At 38.5% G+C, this 17854-nt stretch overlaps 1 protein-coding gene across 1 annotated transcript in view; it reads left to right on the top strand.

Moving 5' to 3' along the window:
- TXNRD1 (thioredoxin reductase 1) overlaps positions 1-17854 on the top strand; it is a 37243-nt gene that overhangs the window by 11493 nt on the left and 7896 nt on the right. The window contains exons 2-12 of the mRNA XM_032207734.1: positions 636-733; positions 2961-3083; positions 5754-5826; positions 5943-6062; positions 6942-7084; positions 7211-7326; positions 9098-9323; positions 11682-11774; positions 13456-13532; positions 15273-15429; positions 17158-17265. Coding sequence (XP_032063625.1) covers positions 636-733; positions 2961-3083; positions 5754-5826; positions 5943-6062; positions 6942-7084; positions 7211-7326; positions 9098-9323; positions 11682-11774; positions 13456-13532; positions 15273-15429; positions 17158-17265 — 1334 coding nt within the window. The remainder of the gene's footprint in view (positions 1-635; positions 734-2960; positions 3084-5753; positions 5827-5942; positions 6063-6941; positions 7085-7210; positions 7327-9097; positions 9324-11681; positions 11775-13455; positions 13533-15272; positions 15430-17157; positions 17266-17854) is intronic.

The raw sequence follows: 17854 nt of genomic DNA, 5'->3' as shown, positions 1-17854 counted from the left end.
TGTGACCAGTGAGTCGGCACAGATCTTTTCCAGACTTTTGAAAATGCTTATTTAAAGGATTTCAAAGGAGGAACAAACTCTGTAAGGCAGAAATTATTTGGAGGGAGAAGAGGGGGGCTGCATGGGGGAGGGGGGAAAAAAATGTGATTATATTGTTAAAGATTTGAGAGAAATTTCCAGGGGAACTAATTGAAAGAGCAAAATGGGAACTTGTAATTCACTTTAAAATATTTAGACTGAAAAAATGGTAGCACAACAGCACTAAAAAGTCACTTTCAGAGTAAGAAAAGCAGAAACCACCGTTTTGCTTTTAGACTGAAGTTGCGGGCTTAGCCACAGCAGATCGTATTTCCTTGCTTTGTTTCAGGCATCTGGTCAGATTGGCAAAACGTCCTGGAATCCCAGCCAGTTCTCGTATGGGATTTTTCTTAAAGACAAAAATATAGCAAGTCATCCTAACGTTGCAAATGACTCATCAGTTGCCTTAGGAAACACTCCCCTGAGACAGGCGTGCTGCTGATGAGGAAGTGATGAAGCTGCCAAGGCCACTCCCCCGGACAATTTCGCTTCAGGAGCACAACCTACATAAAGGGCGCCACTCCAAACACTACATTGTTTTGTCCTTTATTTCACAGAGAGTGCACAGAAGCTGCAAGAAGTAACCACAGAGACTTCACAGCCAGGTGTTTTTGTGCAAGAGAAGCAAATAGGAGGTCATGAGAAATCTTTAAAGGTAGGGGGACATGCATTTTAAACTCTGTAATTTAGTTTTGGCGTGAAAAAATAAGAATATAAACTTAAAAGAAAAATTACAGTTCTTGGGAGAAGAAAGGAGGAGATACGTTCTCAGTATGGGGTCGCAGTCCTGATTCATGGTCAGGAACAAGTTGCCCCCTTAAACGGGAAGCAAAGCTTGTCCATATCCTGGCTGTTTTAGAGTGGAGTTCTAGGAGGTGGTTTCATCAGGGAAGGTTATAATCTACTATGTGTGATCTAAGCTTTTAGTATGTTTTCATCAAGAGCTTATGGAAAATGAGCCAAACAATGGGTTTGTTCCATTGAATGGAAACAAAAAAAAAAAATAAAACAAAGCTAATGGTTCCACCATTGATGGAATAAAAGCTGAAGCTTCTTAATCCACATGTAAAAATACAAAGCATTTTTTCCTAAAAGGAAGATTTAAAAAAAATTGGCATTATGAGCAGTGATTTAAGCAAAATCCATGAGTAGATATTGTAGTTTCTTTATACTTTACATCTGTACACATCGTAAAGATGCGATTCTTGGTAGTTGGGTCTGATGACTGCGTGGGAGGTAAGTTTGAATCTGCCCTTAAGCTTCACACCGTCCTGTTGTCGCTGAGCGAACAAGAGGGCATACTTCAGAAATGAACAATGTGCTTTCTCTTGTTCTCTGTCCCTAAATAAGAATAAAGTGAAACCGCACACCATAATGCGATACATGCTCCTTTTTTAGTCTTTCTGATTGCAGTGGGAAGCTTGTCTGATGACTGTTAGAAAAATAGAAAAAAGGAGAACTGAGTGCAGACAAGATTCAGTGGCAGGGTTATATGTTGGGGTGACAGAGCGGGAAGAGAAAAGGAAGGAAGACAAGGTATTTTTGGATGTTTTCACAGAAACGACAGATGTCTTCGAGGTTTTGGTTTTTACTAATAACATGCTGGTTATGAAAGACTAATACGAATGTAACTTCCTACAGGCAGAAGTAGAGTCTGAATTTTTGCTGAAATTACTGTGTGGTCTGGTGGAGTGTCAGGGATTTTTTGTCACTGATACAGATGCACTGGCACCAGTTATGCTTGGAGAGAGGGACTAATCTAACCTCAGAGAAAGGCAGTTGTAGAATGGCTTGAGCTCAAAGGGAAGCTTAATGCAAAACAAAATTTAGACAAGAGAGGGAAAACGTCTCTGTTTTCTTGTATTCTATTTACCATGGCAGAAACACTTGAATAAAAGTGACCAGATTTGTAAAGTGACATAGTGAGGTTTCTTTATTTACTTTTTTTTTTTTTTTTGTTAAGTCTTAAAAGTTTTATCATGTGTTCAGTTGATACTCAGTGATTTGTATCAGTTGAGGCATCCCGTGTTTACTTACTCCAAATCTTGTTGGGCATTTTGAGAGGCATTGAGAATTTTCCCAGCAACTTGAAGGACCTGAGGGTCTGAAGTCCTGATTGATTGGAACTCCACAATTTGAGTACGAAGAATCATTTTAGAAAAAGTATATGAAGATTAATGTAATGTTCTGTGTGGCACAGAGCGGTCAGAATGCATTTTAGGACTTAGGGGATTATTTTCCTGTGGTTGTAGTCATCTGATCCAAAAAAAAAAAAACAAAAACAAAACCTCTCAGAAACTTTAGTGATCACACTTGATTTATTTGATTCCAAAGTTAGGTACTGTGATAATCTAATCATGTTAAAAAAAAAATGTCATTTTCAGAAAGTATTTTCTTCAGATAGTTCTGTTCATTCAGCTGGTAAGGCTGGTAATTGCAGATTGTTACGGTGTTGCATATTGTTGTATTTTCCTACTCATATATGCAGCAGGAGGGGAAAAAACTAATTAGGGAAGTCCAGGGCAGATGAAAGCAATAAAATAAATCCATAGAATGCCTGTGTCAGCAGGTATGCATCTCATCCTGGTGCCCACAGTGTGAGGAGGCACTGGGGTTGTGGCGATGCGGAAGACGAAGCTCTGCAAGGAAACCCAGGTCTCCAAAGAACAAGGAAATTCATAGTTTGGTATCTAATAGGTACTGAGCTATCCAACAATGGATTAAGAAGATGAAGATTTAAAAAGCTAATCAAGAGCAGAGCTGAGAAAATACAGATGCACTTACATTCCCATATCACAATATTTGCTGCTGAAAATGCTCATTTTTAAGCACCATGGGTAATGTTTCAATATTCTCTAATCCTTTTTGCTTTCTCTGTTCAGGCACATAAAGAAGGCAATCCTCAGAGTCTGCTGGAAATGAACGGGCATACAGCGGCGCCCCATTCCTACGACTATGACCTCATTGTCATCGGTGGGGGCTCAGGCGGTCTGGCCGCTGCCAAGGTACGGGACAGAAAATACAGATTCACACTGCCCTTTTAAGTGGGTGGCTGACATCCTCAGCACCTTGGATCTGGATATCTTGAACACTTGTAGAAACAATTCTGCCTGTTCAGCAGGAGTTCTTTTGAAGTTACCTCCAGGTTAAAGACAGTCTTCTCCATATCATAGGTATAGAATACAATAGTATTTTCCATATGTTCAGAAGCAGAAAAACATTAAAATGTCATGGTGTACATTTCAGTGGAGTGAAACTTGGTTCCCCTGTATGCCCACAGGTCAGAGATAATGCTGTTAGAAGCCAGAAGTTACTCATCTTAACAGAGTGAGAGTGCACAGCTGTGGTGGATTGTAACATGCAGGATGTCTGTAATCTATATCGGTAGTTTGTCCATCAATAAGGCACTGTTGTCGTGGCCGAGGATGAAAGATAAGATCTACAAAAATTCAGAGGACCTGGAAAGAGAAGTTTTCAGGGTCTAGGGGTGCTTAATATGAAGGAGTAAAAGAGAACTTGCAGGAATGCAAAACCGGCTTGGAGTAATGAAAAGCCATCTGTTGAAATTCCCATTAGGAGGCTCCTTTGCTTTGCTGTATGCATATGCGAGGTTGTGAGACTGTAGCTGCGGTGATTATTGCATCATTTCTCGGCTGTGGGATGGAAAAGGTGTGGGGCTAGAGATAAATTACCTTATTCAGCATATAAAGTATATTGCCTCTTAGTGTACTCATGTGATTGTGGAGCAAAGGACAGTAGATCAATAAAGTCACCATTGCTATCAGTAGTCATGTGTGTGTTTCAAAACAGCTTCGTTAAGTTGAAATGAAGCTGTTTTATGTGGGTAGGCTTCTGACTAATACTTAGTTTATTCAGTATTTTTAGTGCTTTAAAAATCAAAACAAAACAAGAACAACAAAAAACAACCATACAGCTCTTGTACCAAGTTCCGGATATCTACAGCAATTTAACTAGGTTGATTACATGTTTGTTTTTCATTATAACACATGCAATATTGTGTGAACAACTTCCCCTTCCTCTCCATACGGTGCTCAGAGCTTTTTATTTTGGAGGCTTGTCCCCACAGTGAGTGCCAGTGCTGCCAAGCTGACTCTGAGCAGCACAGCCACAGACCCAGATCAAAACTTCCAGGCCACCACCAGTTCACAGAGAACAGCTCCAGCCCTAAGCAACCTTTGTGTTCACAGCACATTGCACTAAATCCAGCAAGGTCTGAAAGCCTACAGGGCAAGTTTTGTTACTGTGGGCTTATCACCGTGCAGATGTGGTTCTATCTGTTTGTGATCTCTATTGAGGTGGCAGTACAGTGCTGTGCTCTGTTATGTACAGCTCCATCTAGCTGAGTGTCAGCTTGGGAATGGTGCGTTCTGGTTAGACAGCTAACGCCGGTAATGTGCTTTCAAACTGCTGTTTGAAAGAGTTGTTGTTGTAAGGAAGCATTAATAACACATCTAAATCCCTAAGCACCTTTCTGAGAAACTTTATCAAAGGTGCTGCTAATGCATAAAGTGAGCCTCTTGGCCAACCTTGATCTTTAATTGGAAGCAGAAATTTCATACGTTAACATTTTCTTAAGTTGTCTATAGCCTATGTTGTTTGAAATATGATTTGTGTTTTGCATGAAATGAGATGCATTTAAAATTGAAATTTTGATTGTCAACTATTTGGATTAACGAGTCTTACTAGTAATCTAATGCTGAAAGCTATCCAACTCCTCCCAAACCAAACCCAAGGCCTTAGGGTAATGTCCTGTGCCTATAGTTGCTATTACATGTCTGAGAATTTATCAGGTGATGCAGCACAGTTGTGGTTATTCAAAGTACCAAAGCTATTTTGCTGCATCTCGTGGAGGAATCTTTTGTTTCTCAGTTCTGTAGTGCTTAAGTGTCTTTCTCTGGTACCAGTTATTACCATGGATTTTTGCCTTTCTCTTAAAAAAGCACAAAGGGAATACTGGAGTCAGTGTAGAAATTCCATTTCTCAGAATCATGCACACACATTGCTTCTATATTTGCTAATGAAACTTCTCAGGGGAGTTATCATAAAATAAATCATTGCTTTTCTGGAACAGATGACATCTGTGCATCCTGAAAATCGAGTCAGGGTGCCACATGTTGACTAGGGTGAAGAGCAAGACCTCATCCTGACAACTGTGTATTGTACACAAAATTGAGTGTTTCTTCTCTACAAGGAGAAAGACTGGATGAGTGTAGTGGTAATGCTTGGCCACGTGAATGCTGATGTCATTGTGTGATGTGGTTTCAAACAAACATTTGAGGAACCATCTATGAATGGAAAACCATATTAATGAAGAACTTGTTAAATATATTAAAAGCAAATGTCATGTTGGGAAATATTGTAAACATAATGATGGGATGGAGGCGAGAAGAGGTCTGACTCCCAGAGTCCTTGATCAACTGGTGCCATGCTCATGTTTAGCAGAGTAAATGCCTGTTTTTCCCCTTCATCTTTTTTTCCTACCGACTGCACAGACTAATTCTGAAGATTAATGGCTGTCTGGCTGTTCTCTTGCAAATCATTCATTATTGCTTAATTAAAAGTCACAAAGCTTTTCATCAATGCATGATGTTATCATCTACTCCAAATTTAACCTCTAATATTTAGATACATGTCTTATTTAATTTGTTTTGCAGGAGGCTGCCAAATATGGAAAGAAAGTGATGGTGCTGGATTTTGTCACGCCTACGCCTCTGGGAAATTCATGGGGTAAATTTTTCTTCATTGCAAATTTGTTATAAGGGAACATTATTTACTAAGAGTCTGATTGTTCTTTGGGATCAGCCACACTGATGTGAAAAATGCATTCTGTGCCTTTCTCTCAGGTCTTGGAGGAACTTGTGTAAATGTGGGCTGTATACCTAAAAAATTGATGCACCAGGCAGCTTTACTGGGACAAGCCTTGCAAGATTCACGCAAATTTGGATGGCAGTTTACAGAAGAAGGTACAGAAGGAGAACTTTTTTTTTTTTTTTTTTTTTTCACTTTTGTCATTTGTGCTGAAAATCCATAGGTTCTTTTCACAGTCAAGTGTTTGTTGCACTTATGTGCTGGCTTTAACAATGTTAGGCAACTTCAGAGCGACTACGCATAAGCTTAAGTGCTTTTCAAGTTTAGAGCCACAGGACTTACTGCCTTGCAGCACTTGATCTGTTTTTAATATGTTCTCATTGTGTCAGTGTTTGATTTATTCACACTGCTGTGTGAATAAAAGCAGTAAGATATTACTCTATTTCTGAATGTAACACAACATCCAAAGGAATACCCCAAAATGTTTTTGTTAGAAACAGAAGCTTACTAATAATTGCAGGCAAGGGTTACTGTTCCCTCAGTCTGCATTGCTTCTACATCAGAAGCTGAATTTTTCTTTATATTAGCTCTAGAGTGCATGGTTGTAGGATTGGGATCTATTTAGGGTGTAATTCTATAAGGGGGAGCATGCAGAGGCACCTCTGAGATGCGTAATCTTCATTTGTTGAGCAATGTCACCTGCTCAGAGCATGTGTCATTGGAAAACGATTAATAATATGCAAAGTCTAAGTGTTCCATGTGTCAAAGGCTACGGCTGTGCTAATAAAGGGAGGAAATATCGCAAATGCTTGGCAGAAGGCAAGTCGTTGATTGTTTAAGGCGTATCTGGTTCACTGACCTTTCGTTTGGTCTCTGCTGATGTAGCTCTTTGAATTTCAGTAGAGTTACCTTGGAGTGAAATAGGAACAGGACAAAGGTGACTGGGTCATGAAAAAAGTCTGTCTGGGAATATGGGGTTGGCCGTGGAAATAAGTGTCAGACTGAAAGACAAACATCTGTTTTGTTTCCAACAGTCAAACACAACTGGATGACGATGACAGAATCGGTTCAGAATTACATTGGCTCACTGAACTGGGGTTATCGAGTAGCACTGAGAGAGAAGAAAGTCACATACGAGAATGCATATGGAGAATTTGTTCAGCCACACACAGTTAAGGTACTGCCTAGCCCTGTTTGCTGGGTCTTCCTGTAGTGTTTTCTGAATGCAGATGTTTGTCAAAGAATAATATTTCCCTTAGTAGGACTACAAAACACTCACTTTGGACTATTGCTTTGTTCACAGGCAACAAATAAAAGAGGAGTTGAAAAACTGTACACAGCTGAGAGGTTTCTCATTGCCACTGGTGAAAGGCCACGCTACCTGGGTATCCCTGGAGACAAGGAATACTGCATTAGCAGGTAAAAACAGGAAGAATGTGAAGTCATTCACTGTGTGTAAATGCTTAACCTGTGAGAAATAGTGGTAAAGCATAAGCAGTGCTGCTTCCATGCTGTTGTTTCTCTATATTGTTTCTTTCTGCTTCTTAGAGGAGAGTAAGGAGGAGAAGAGCTAGAGACGGATGTCAGGGTGCTGGGAATGTTGTCCGCTGGACACCACTGGCCTGTGGGTGGTAGGCTAGAACAGTTCCATTTCTAGCTGATAACAGAGCAGCTTGAGAATCCCAGAAATCATTTGCGTGTCTGTCATAAAATTAATTCATCATTTGTGCCCTAGTTACTGTTACACACGCTTTGTCCTCATTCTTTATGGTCTTTCCATTCATGTACTGAGTTTTGTTCATAATGAAGAGCACAGTCTGCATGGAGAAAAACTCCGGCTCCAATGTCAGGGAAAGGGGGATTTTGAAAGTAGCTGATGTTGTGAAGCTGGTTGAAATGTGTCTGTCCTCACACACTGTGGGAGTCCCAGTCTTGAAACCTGAACCAATTTTTTCCCAGCTGCTTAGGGGAGTGAATTCAAATTCGGGGAGAATCTGCTTCAAATGTCTGGCTAAAAAAAAACCAAGGAACTTCAGCACAATTTTACATGTGTGCACACATACAAAAAAGTGATATGCAGATGAAATGGATAAAATGTGCTTTCATATCAGGCTAACTGCTAAATTACGTACTGTAGAAACACAGGTTGGAATTACAGGCTTGCAAACCTATAATAATGAAATAAATGACTGGCATAATCCCTGTGAAACTCAAACACCATGTTGTATGTTTCTCTAATACTAAGTGGTAGTGAAATTAAAGGTCGTAAATTACATAGCTGATAAAGTAGGGCTTTAAAATAACAACAAGGTGGAAGGGTCAGGAATGCCAGAGTTACAGGCTATCAGAGTGAGGCTGGCTGTTGTAATCTTAACTGGGTTCCTTGAGAGCTAGGAACTATGATGTAGCCTTTAATTACACAGGCACACTTCATTCCACTGCAGCATTTGCAGAGAGCATCTTGTTTAGTGGTTGCCGCTGATGGCTAAAAAAGTGAAGCTTTTTAAAATGTAAATCTTTGGAGAATTTTCTTGCCAAACTCTTCCTGCATTTCTGCTGAGCAAGCACAATGCCTCCATGAGGCCCTGGTTCCACAGCCTGGGTCTAATTCCAAGGTGTGTCAGAAATGAGACGTTGATGAAGCAGTTGAAAGAAGTGGAAAGCAGGCAAATAAATGTTTGCTCTAATTTTGTACTCCTAGCTCTGCCTGTTACTGTGGTTTGCATTAATTTGTTTTATTGTCTGCACGTATTTAGCACCATGTATAATTAATTAGCAAAAGGAGAAGTCTTCAAAGAAGGTGGTGTGTTTATTTACATGCTAAACCCTTTCCTCTTCCTTCTAGCTGTCAGGAGCTAAAATTTGCAGTAAAATATTTGAAGCAATTCAGGAAAAATATCCTATTTTTTCAAAAAATTGTCAGAAGTTTGTTAAAAAAAAAAAAACAACTCTACATTTTATTGTCTCTTTTGGAGTATTTCATATTTTTGCGTGTGGTCCTAATTGGAATGTTTTAATCTGTCATATACTGATCTAGTATTCTAGCATGGTTTCCAAAAATAAGTTTTGTTGTTGTTTGTGATCAGGAAAAGGAATAAAATCTTTACAAAAGAAAGTAGAAAAATATAAAGTGCAGCATATTCTCCTGTTTTTCTCTAACTTTTTTTATTTTGTTCCCCCTTTTTTCCAGTGATGATCTTTTCTCCCTGCCTTACTGTCCAGGGAAAACCCTGGTGGTTGGAGCTTCCTATGTGGCCTTGGAATGTGCAGGATTTCTTGCAGGCCTTGGGTTAGATGTCACGGTAATGGTGAGATCCATTCTTCTAAGAGGATTTGACCAGGATATGGCAAACAAAATTGGTGAATACATGGAAGAACACGGAATCAAATTCATCAGAGAGTTTGTGCCGATCAAGGTAGGCTTGAGGTGGTACTACAATTGATTGTAATACACCTTTCATAACGAGTTAGTGTTTGTTACATTAAAAAGTTGTTTTGCCTACTTGTCCTGATCCTGAAAATATTGAATATACTTAAATTCTAGCAGCTGTTGTGAAGGCTTTAAGACTTCTTGTGGACTGATAAGTGGGAAGATGTACATGTATACTTCCTGTAAGACCAGGCCTAGTGCATCACAAATAGTCATCTTTTTCATTGTCAGTTCTCAAATTCTCAGCCAGCAAATTCTGTTTACAGTGCATAGGACCAGAAAGTAAAGGAGTTTTTAAAGTATCCATCTTTGTCTTTTACTTAGCAGAGACCTTACATACATGCCTAATTTTCTTGGAATTCCATAGGGGTATGCATGCAGGCTGCTAGGTCTATGTATAGGCAAATTCAGGTTGCAAAGTAGATGAGATAAGCTCTGGAGCTTTTCTTATGTTAAAGTGCCTTAACAAAGGCTTTAGAGAGTCCTAACAATGTTGTTTGTTTGGTGTTTTTAATGCTTTTCCACAACGATTAGGACTTAATTATGAAATAGGAAATATATTAAGCATTTTTCTGATTGGTGTTAAACTAGTATACTACTGAGTTTAACACTTTAGGAAGTAAAGTATTAAATAGAGTGAAAACCGGTGGTTTTTTTTTTTTTTTAATTATTTTTTTTGTTTCTTTTTCTTCACACTTACTAATATCAAGAATAATTTAAAAAATGCTCTGGCCAGTTATCACTCTGTAGATCTGACCCTACAGAGGGTCAGGGATGACTATCTAGCTTTTGATTGTTTCAGATTTATCTTTCTGTAAATTCTTTTGGTGGGGTAGGAAAGGATATTAGTCTTCAAAGAAGCAGATCATTTCAACTAAATGGCATGTGGCCTCCTCCAGCCAGATGCAGTCTGCAAAGAGTCCCTCACCCTAGTCATTAAGTACACTTTTGTCTATTCCATAATGTCCCTTCAGTATGTGTTTGATTTCAATGCGAATAAAATATGTGGCCTTGTTTCTAGTTGAGAATAGCCTTTAACTCCTGGATATCTCCTTACTAGATCTTTTCATCTCTTTCTTGCATTGGTTTTGAAGTTCTGCATGTTCTGCTTATTATTCAGTGTGACACTTGAAGACAGAAAATGATTATAAATAATGCCACCTTCAAATAGGAGCAATTTAAAAGTGATCTTGTAAAGTTGATAGGATGGGACAGAAGGTTGGAGTTCTTTTAAATTTAAAAAAAATAAAGGACAGGGAAACGATCAGGAAATTTCCTTTCCTGACTCCAGATATTGAATATAAAGTAGGAGCTGTGGCAGTTGTTCTGAGAGGGTAAAAGGAAGACTGCAGTTAAACATATAGTTCTCTCACAGTCCAGGCGAAAGAGAACCCGCCTATGTAGCTTCAAATTCCATTTGCTCGTTTGGTGTTGATTGTTTATTGGAGGAAAAAGGAGCCTTTGAGGGGGCAAAAAAGCCAGTGGCATCACTTTCTGCTTTGTTTCCTGGTTATGTAGAGGTTGCATGTGTTTTGGGAGGGTGTTTGTTTTAAACAAGCCTTTATATTTTATTACCCTCAGCAAAGAACACAATTGCAAAAAGATTCTCTTTTTTATGTTGGGGTGCAGTTTGTTTGTTTGTTTTTGCTTTACTGGAATAGGCTGTAACCCACTGCAGTTAGGATGGGGGGAGAGAAGAAGCTTGATCTGTTGCTAAAACTAGTAATATTTATTTCAGCTTACTTTGAGGAACTTGGAAGGGCTGTTTTTGTTTGTTTGTTTGTTTGCTTCTTTTTTTAAGCTGCTGGTGTTTTTCAGCCATTAAGAGCCAACTGCTGCCCTCTCCTGCAAGACAATTGCAGCTTTATGTATTGGACTGATGTCACTCAACAGGGGTAGGGGCAGGGCTATGACTGTGGCTTCCCCATGGGTGAAAGACACCACGGTCCTCTAGGTGTGGCTTAAGAAAATGTCTGATTCTGTTTCCAGGTCTAGAAGTAGTTCCCTTCCTCCTCACTTTCCCTGTCCACAGTTGATACTGACAGCTTCTTGGACAAGAATTAGCAGTCAATACAACTGTTGTACACAGAAATGAGGTCCTGTTGTGTTAATTATAAGAATAAATGCATGGAGATGAAACAAAATGTTTAAATATGAAAGTAATAATCACAAATCTAAAGAGTGGTGAAAATATCTTTAGAACAAATGCTTGAATTTTAGGTCGTGGTTAAACACTCACGTTTGATCGTAAGATATATTGTGGGACTTAGATATATGTGTATACTTTAATTTGAAACTAACTTTTTTTTTTCTTTTTTCTTTTTTCTTTTTTACCCAAATGTAGGTTGAGCAGATTGAGGAAGGAACTCCTGGAAGACTGAAAGTTACAGCCAAGTCCACAAAGGGGAATGAAGTAATTGAAGGGGAATACAATACTGTGAGTCCTGTCTATATATGTAAAGAACATGGAATAACCTTCCAGTTAATGTTAAGCTTCCTGGGGTCTTTTTATCCATAGTTTAGCTTTAATTAAAAAAAAATATATTTTCAATTATTACAATAGGCTAATGGTACATAATCAACATGTAATTAATGTGAGAAAAGTCCTAGAATCCATGGGCATGAGTCCCACGTGCCTTACCAAATCACTTGCATGCTTTTGAAACCTGTTTTTTAGCTTAGGGATTTAGAGGAGCTTGGTCATGTGGAATCAGTTGCAGGATTTTTGCCCAGGGAAGTATTTGTCATAAATTATAAGTAATGATTTTTAATAACTGTTATAGTAACTGAAGCATGCTGTTCTGGAGTTAGCATAAAACAATGGTCATTACAAGAGCTACACAAAACAGGTGTTGCTGTTAAGGTGTTGCTAAGATTGTTTGTTGATGCCACATCTTCACAAAAACAAACACCCCATGGCAAGTCAGGCAGGGAATTTCATTATACACTGAAAGCAGTAAAATTACAGTGCAAATGCATGCAGGTCTGCCTTTATATGTTTGACTGCTTCCATCACCTCTCACACCATTCATTTTCTTAGGCCTTGAAAGGAAAAAGTAGTCTGTGCCAGTGACTTCATCTATCTGCACCATCCATCAGTTTATTCCATAGCAAGGATATACATCAGTGCCTCTTGAGTACTAATATTATGAGAAAGATAAACAATAACAGCAGTGCTGTTTCACAGAATTGTCATACTATTTTTCTTGGTCTATGGTACTGAAAGATTTTTTTAAACTTCCAAATCAGTGCCTTTTTTTCTATTTATTTATTTTAAAGAAACTTCTGATTTCTCATTGCTATTACATCTTTCACTGAAATGCTGTCGCGTATTATATGAGCTGCGTATGATGCATTTGAAAACCTTCAGCTCTGAAGATCTGGCAGGTTTGGTCATCTAAAAGACTAGAAGCAGATTTTGGACAACTTCAACACAGTTCTTTTGTCACTTGTACGTTGTGTAGTTAACTGGGCAGTTGTCCAAGACGCAAAAGCACAAAACACTTCTCTGCATGACATTATACATCGAAATTTGTTTTTCTAGTTAAGGTAGCCAAATTTATGGTTTGGGTAAGAATTTGGCCTGAACAAATGTCCAAAAAATCACTCTGAACAAATGCAGAAACAAATAATATTCAACAAATATTATTTGGCAGTGGCTTAGTTGAGGGCATATGTAAGTAAATGATATTTTCTGATCAAAACAAAGATTATTTTGTCTTCTATTTGCATAAGCACCTGAGTTTCCTTCCTAAAGAGCCCTTTCTTTAAAGAGTGTTTTAGTGTCAACATATGGGAATATGGTATAACAATTTAGTATGTATTTGCAAGGAAAGATGATAACAGATTTATTTAGAATACTGTTTATATATTTTTCCAGGGAAATATATTTGGCTGCATTTAATCCTATAGCTAAAACTTGGTATTGTTGGGTCATGATGGTAGTGTGGCTTGTGTAAAACTCAATGAACACGCAATGGGTAACTAATGTATTTAACTTAATGTGACCAAACCTTAGGTACTGATCCTTAGTCTGTAATTAAAATAATAGGTAGCAACAAGCAGGGGTGCTTTTGAGTTTTTAGGAAATCAGTAACATGTGCATTGCTGTTTTGCAGGTGCTGCTAGCAATTGGAAGGGATGCGTGTACAAGAAAAATTGGTTTGGACAAAGTTGGAGTGAAAATCAATGAAAAGTAAGAAGAGACTCCTTTATATCACTGACTACACAGCTGGTGCCATTGACTAGTGCAGTGGCAGCCGTGCATCCTCAGTCAAATGCTTTCAGGAGAAATTGTCTCCTGTTTGGATAGGAGGCTATGCAGCAGATAGCTGTGTTATCTTGCATAGTACAACCACATTTTCTTTTTTATACTGAAATGTCAGTTCCTAAATACTGAGAGTCAAATGTGTCTCTTCCACTCTGTCTCAGTTCAAAGGCGGGTCTGCCAGCTCCTTCCAGTGACTGGGCTTTCTAGGATCTGTCAGTTGTTTCTCATACTCTCTTACTCCCATCACCTTTTTTTTTTTTTTTTTTTTTTTATCTCTGCCACCTCTTGGGGCAGAGATGTGTTTGTTCACATGGACTTTTAGTGTGGTAGGGTTCATTTACATTTTTAACATAAATACTACTGTATGTTTATGTTGGAATATAAAATCAAAGTTGCATTCTTAAGCTCACAGCTGGAGTTGGTGATGTGTTTTAGTTTTTGGAGGAGTTTATTTCTTGCTTTATGGCTTCTACCTTTGGAAACAATCTCTCTCCTGCAGAGAATTGCAGGTTTAATGTAGTGAGGTCATTGCTCCAGGGGGTGGAGCTATCAGTAGCATTTTCAATATTGGTAACTTGAAAATGTATTCTAGATATGAGGGGCCTAGACCATGTTCCCTTTGATGGAACCATTAACTCGATTTGGTAGTATGTGAGAGAGCAGTACAGAGGGCAGCTTGTATATGAATACTGTGACCGATGTTGCTGAAGAGAACTGTTGCAATGTTCTAAAGTTAAAAAAAATAATAATAATAATTCAAAATTCAATTCAAAATTGGCAGGCCCATATTGTCTTGTAGAACACTACATGTCTTTATTTGTTTGACATTGGGACATCGGTTACTAATTTAATAGAACTAACTATAGAATTAGTAGTATAAGAAGTATTATATACTTAATAATAATAAGTAGCATATATATATATAAGTAATAATAAGCGGTATATATTTGTTAACAAAACCAAAAATTAAGAAAGTTGCATCTTTATACAAAAATCGCTACTGGTCCTTCAAGGAACTGTGCAACTGTTTCTGTGCCTGTCTGATTAAGTTTACTCGTTAGATAAGTTTCCTGTAGTGATTACTATACTATGTCATTTATTAATGAAGTAGGAAATATTAATAATTTAAAACTTCCATTAGCTCAATACGTTTAATGCTAAAAAGCTTGCTGTATTTCTTAAGTGGGGTGTCTAACAACTTGACTCGCCTCTGTGAAGAAGCCTGAAGGTCAAGTTTATTGAAACTACTTCACCCACTGGACTGGAGTTTCAGTAGTGGAGAAATTATTTCAACCTACAGCTTGAGTGGGAGAAGTCTCTTCCTGGTATTTCTCAAGGTTTCCAGTACACGGTTCAGCTGGTAGTAGTGTATTTTGAGGAAAGCAGTTATGTCTCACCAATGAATTTATTCAGATGAATCAACTTCAGTGGCTACCTCCTTATCCAGTGTGTAAATTCCTGTAGTCTTGGTAGAAACCAAACTTTACACTAGCTTACTTTCTTGACCAAGGTTGTAAGGTTGTGACTATGACTTCTTCTCCACATATTTCAAGTACATGCCTATCTCTTGAAGCTTAAAGGGCCCAATTGCTGCAATGTTATTTACCACTTGAGTCTTCACAGCAGAATATTTACATCTTTTATTTTTGTTGATGCAAATCACAGAACAGGAAAAATACCTGTCAATGATGTGGAGCAAACAAATGTGCCATACATCTACGCTATTGGAGATATACTGCAGGACAGGCTGGAACTCACACCGGTGGCAATCCAGGCAGGAAGACTGTTAGTTCAGAGGCTTTATGGTGGGGCAACCACTAAGGTAAGTAACCAATTGCTACAAAACACTCATTGCTCTACTTCTTCCAAGGAGATGCGATGCTCTTAATTTTCAGTGTTACTCGCACTAGTATTTTCACATCCTTATGGTTTCAGTGTTGTACACAGTTTTGCTACAAACTGAATATGGATGCAAAGAAAGATGAAGTATGCCAATAAGTCAACAAGTATTTATACCTGAGAAGTTGAATTAATGAATCCAGTGTTTACATATCATACGAGTGTGATTGTAGGCTTCAGTCAAGTTATGCTGGTTCAAATAGGAGTAACATGGGTACTTTTTACATCTTAAGTTATAAATAGAAGGGAAGGAAGCAATGTTATCCAAGCAGCGTTGATATGGGTGCTTGTCTCGCTTTCATAACCAAGGGGATTAAGTAAAAACCCTTGCAACTGTAGAGCCTGCTGTACTCATATCAGGTTCTGTTATCAGCCAGATTTAGAGCTTGATTGAGTTGTTTGTTTTAGGCTGGCAGGTATTGCAGTAACAGAATCTTGAATTAGTGTGCCTAATGTCATATCAGTCAAGCAAAGTTTAAGTAAACCATAGCCGGAGCCAGGATTTCTTACTGCAGAACTACAGATCGGTCTTAATTTACATTTGATGCCAAATAACTGTCTCTCAGGTTATGAAAATCCTTATGCTGCTAAAGAAAGCATCATCGCTCTGAATGAATCCAAGAAATAAATAACTGCTTAGGTGGGATCCTGGCTTACACTGCTGTTTTAACTAATCTGGAAAGGGTGATAGTATGAAACATAAGTATTATGGATAGGTGGGGAAAGAATAGTAAACAGCACCTTAGTTGATACCTAGACACAAAGAAACTAGAGTTGAAATTAATAGAATAAAGTTGCTGGAAATTAATTAGAGGCAACCGACCTGCTAGCCTTTTGGGGCAGAATGATTAATTTGGTAAATATGGGGAGAGCAGTGATGTTGCTTTGATTCTAGTAGGGCTAGAGTAACGTTCTCATAGACAGGCTGTTCTGTGCCTGGGCAGGTGTTACCCCATGCACCAGCGTGGGTCGGGGATCAAGCAGTGGGAAAGTAGCTTTGCAGAGAAGCCCCCTTGGGGTGGGCTGGGGGACAAGGAGTTTACTCTGAGCCAGCAATCTACCCTGATGGCAAAGGCCAGCAGCATCTTGGGCTGTGTCCTGCAGATGCATCTTGGCAGATCACTGCCAGTGGAGTAGTCAGGCCTTACATTGGATGTGACTGGGGACACAACTTCAGTGCTATTGCTGCAGATGGCTGTAGTTCATGCCTATAGCATCTGCTAAAGATGCTAAAGACTTTAGACTGCAGCTGATGAAAAAGATGCTGGTTTTTGGATGGTGGTGTTGTATTTGTAGCAGTACCTCCTAAAAATAGAATGCTCTGTAGAAGCAGTTGAACTGACTGCTTTTTATCTCCCGCGTCACTTGTGATCTGGTGTGTTTTAAAGCAGGGCACTACTGCATTTCCTTCTCACTCTGTGCATGTTAATGTCACTGTGGCTTTGAACTGTCTTTCTGTTCTTGCTGTAGTTAACACCTCTGAGAGGGACAACACCAGAACTGTAGCTTCATTTAAAATAAAGAAAAAGTAGTTTTCAGAGTTACAAATAATACAACTTTTATTCCTGACTTTCAGACTGCTTAATTTTTACTCGGTGTGCTGATGTTATTACTAATATCGTGTGTGTTTTTTATTTTGAATACCACACAGTGTGACTACGTGAATGTTCCAACCACAGTGTTCACTCCTTTAGAATATGGAGCCTGTGGATATTCCGAAGAGAATGCAATAGCGAAATTTGGGGAGGAAAACATTGAGGTAAATGCCTTAATTTCATCTAGATTTTAAGTTCCGAGTCTGTAATTTAAAATGATGTTAAAAGTTGATTAAAACAGCATTCTGTACTCTGATGTAAGGTCAGGAGGAGACTATATTTTTGTCTTTCTTGGCAATTCCTAAGCATGCTTTAAAAATAGTCCCTAATTCTGATAGTTCTAGTTGTAAATATGTTCTCTCTTTGACAAACAGGGCTTGTAGGTGGAATATTTATTATAAAAAAAAATCTTCTGTGCAAATACTTCAGGATAAATTAGAGGTGTTGGAAGTAATACATTGGTTTCAATGTCAAAGCTGAGCTTTTTGTAGCTACAGGATGGCAAATTCTTTGTCATGATGATTTTTACTTTATGAAAACAAATGTTGGTACGCTGTTTTTCCTGCTTATTTTGACTATCTAGGCAGATACGTGCTTAATTTTACTCACTTGAATAATCCCTTTTCATTCACTGGGACTGCTGTTGGAATGAAATATGTAGGCACTTGGTGTCCCAAACCGTTCTTACAAAATACTGTGGAGACCACACTACAGAAGCATGAGGGGAGGGTGTGTGACAATAATCTGAACTTC

Source organism: Aythya fuligula, chromosome 1 (genome assembly GCF_009819795.1).
Source record: "Aythya fuligula isolate bAytFul2 chromosome 1, bAytFul2.pri, whole genome shotgun sequence".
Lineage (NCBI taxonomy): Eukaryota > Metazoa > Chordata > Aves > Anseriformes > Anatidae > Aythya > Aythya fuligula.
The sequence above is the reverse complement of the archived record's forward strand: the minus strand, read 5'-3'. Positions and strand labels throughout refer to the sequence as shown.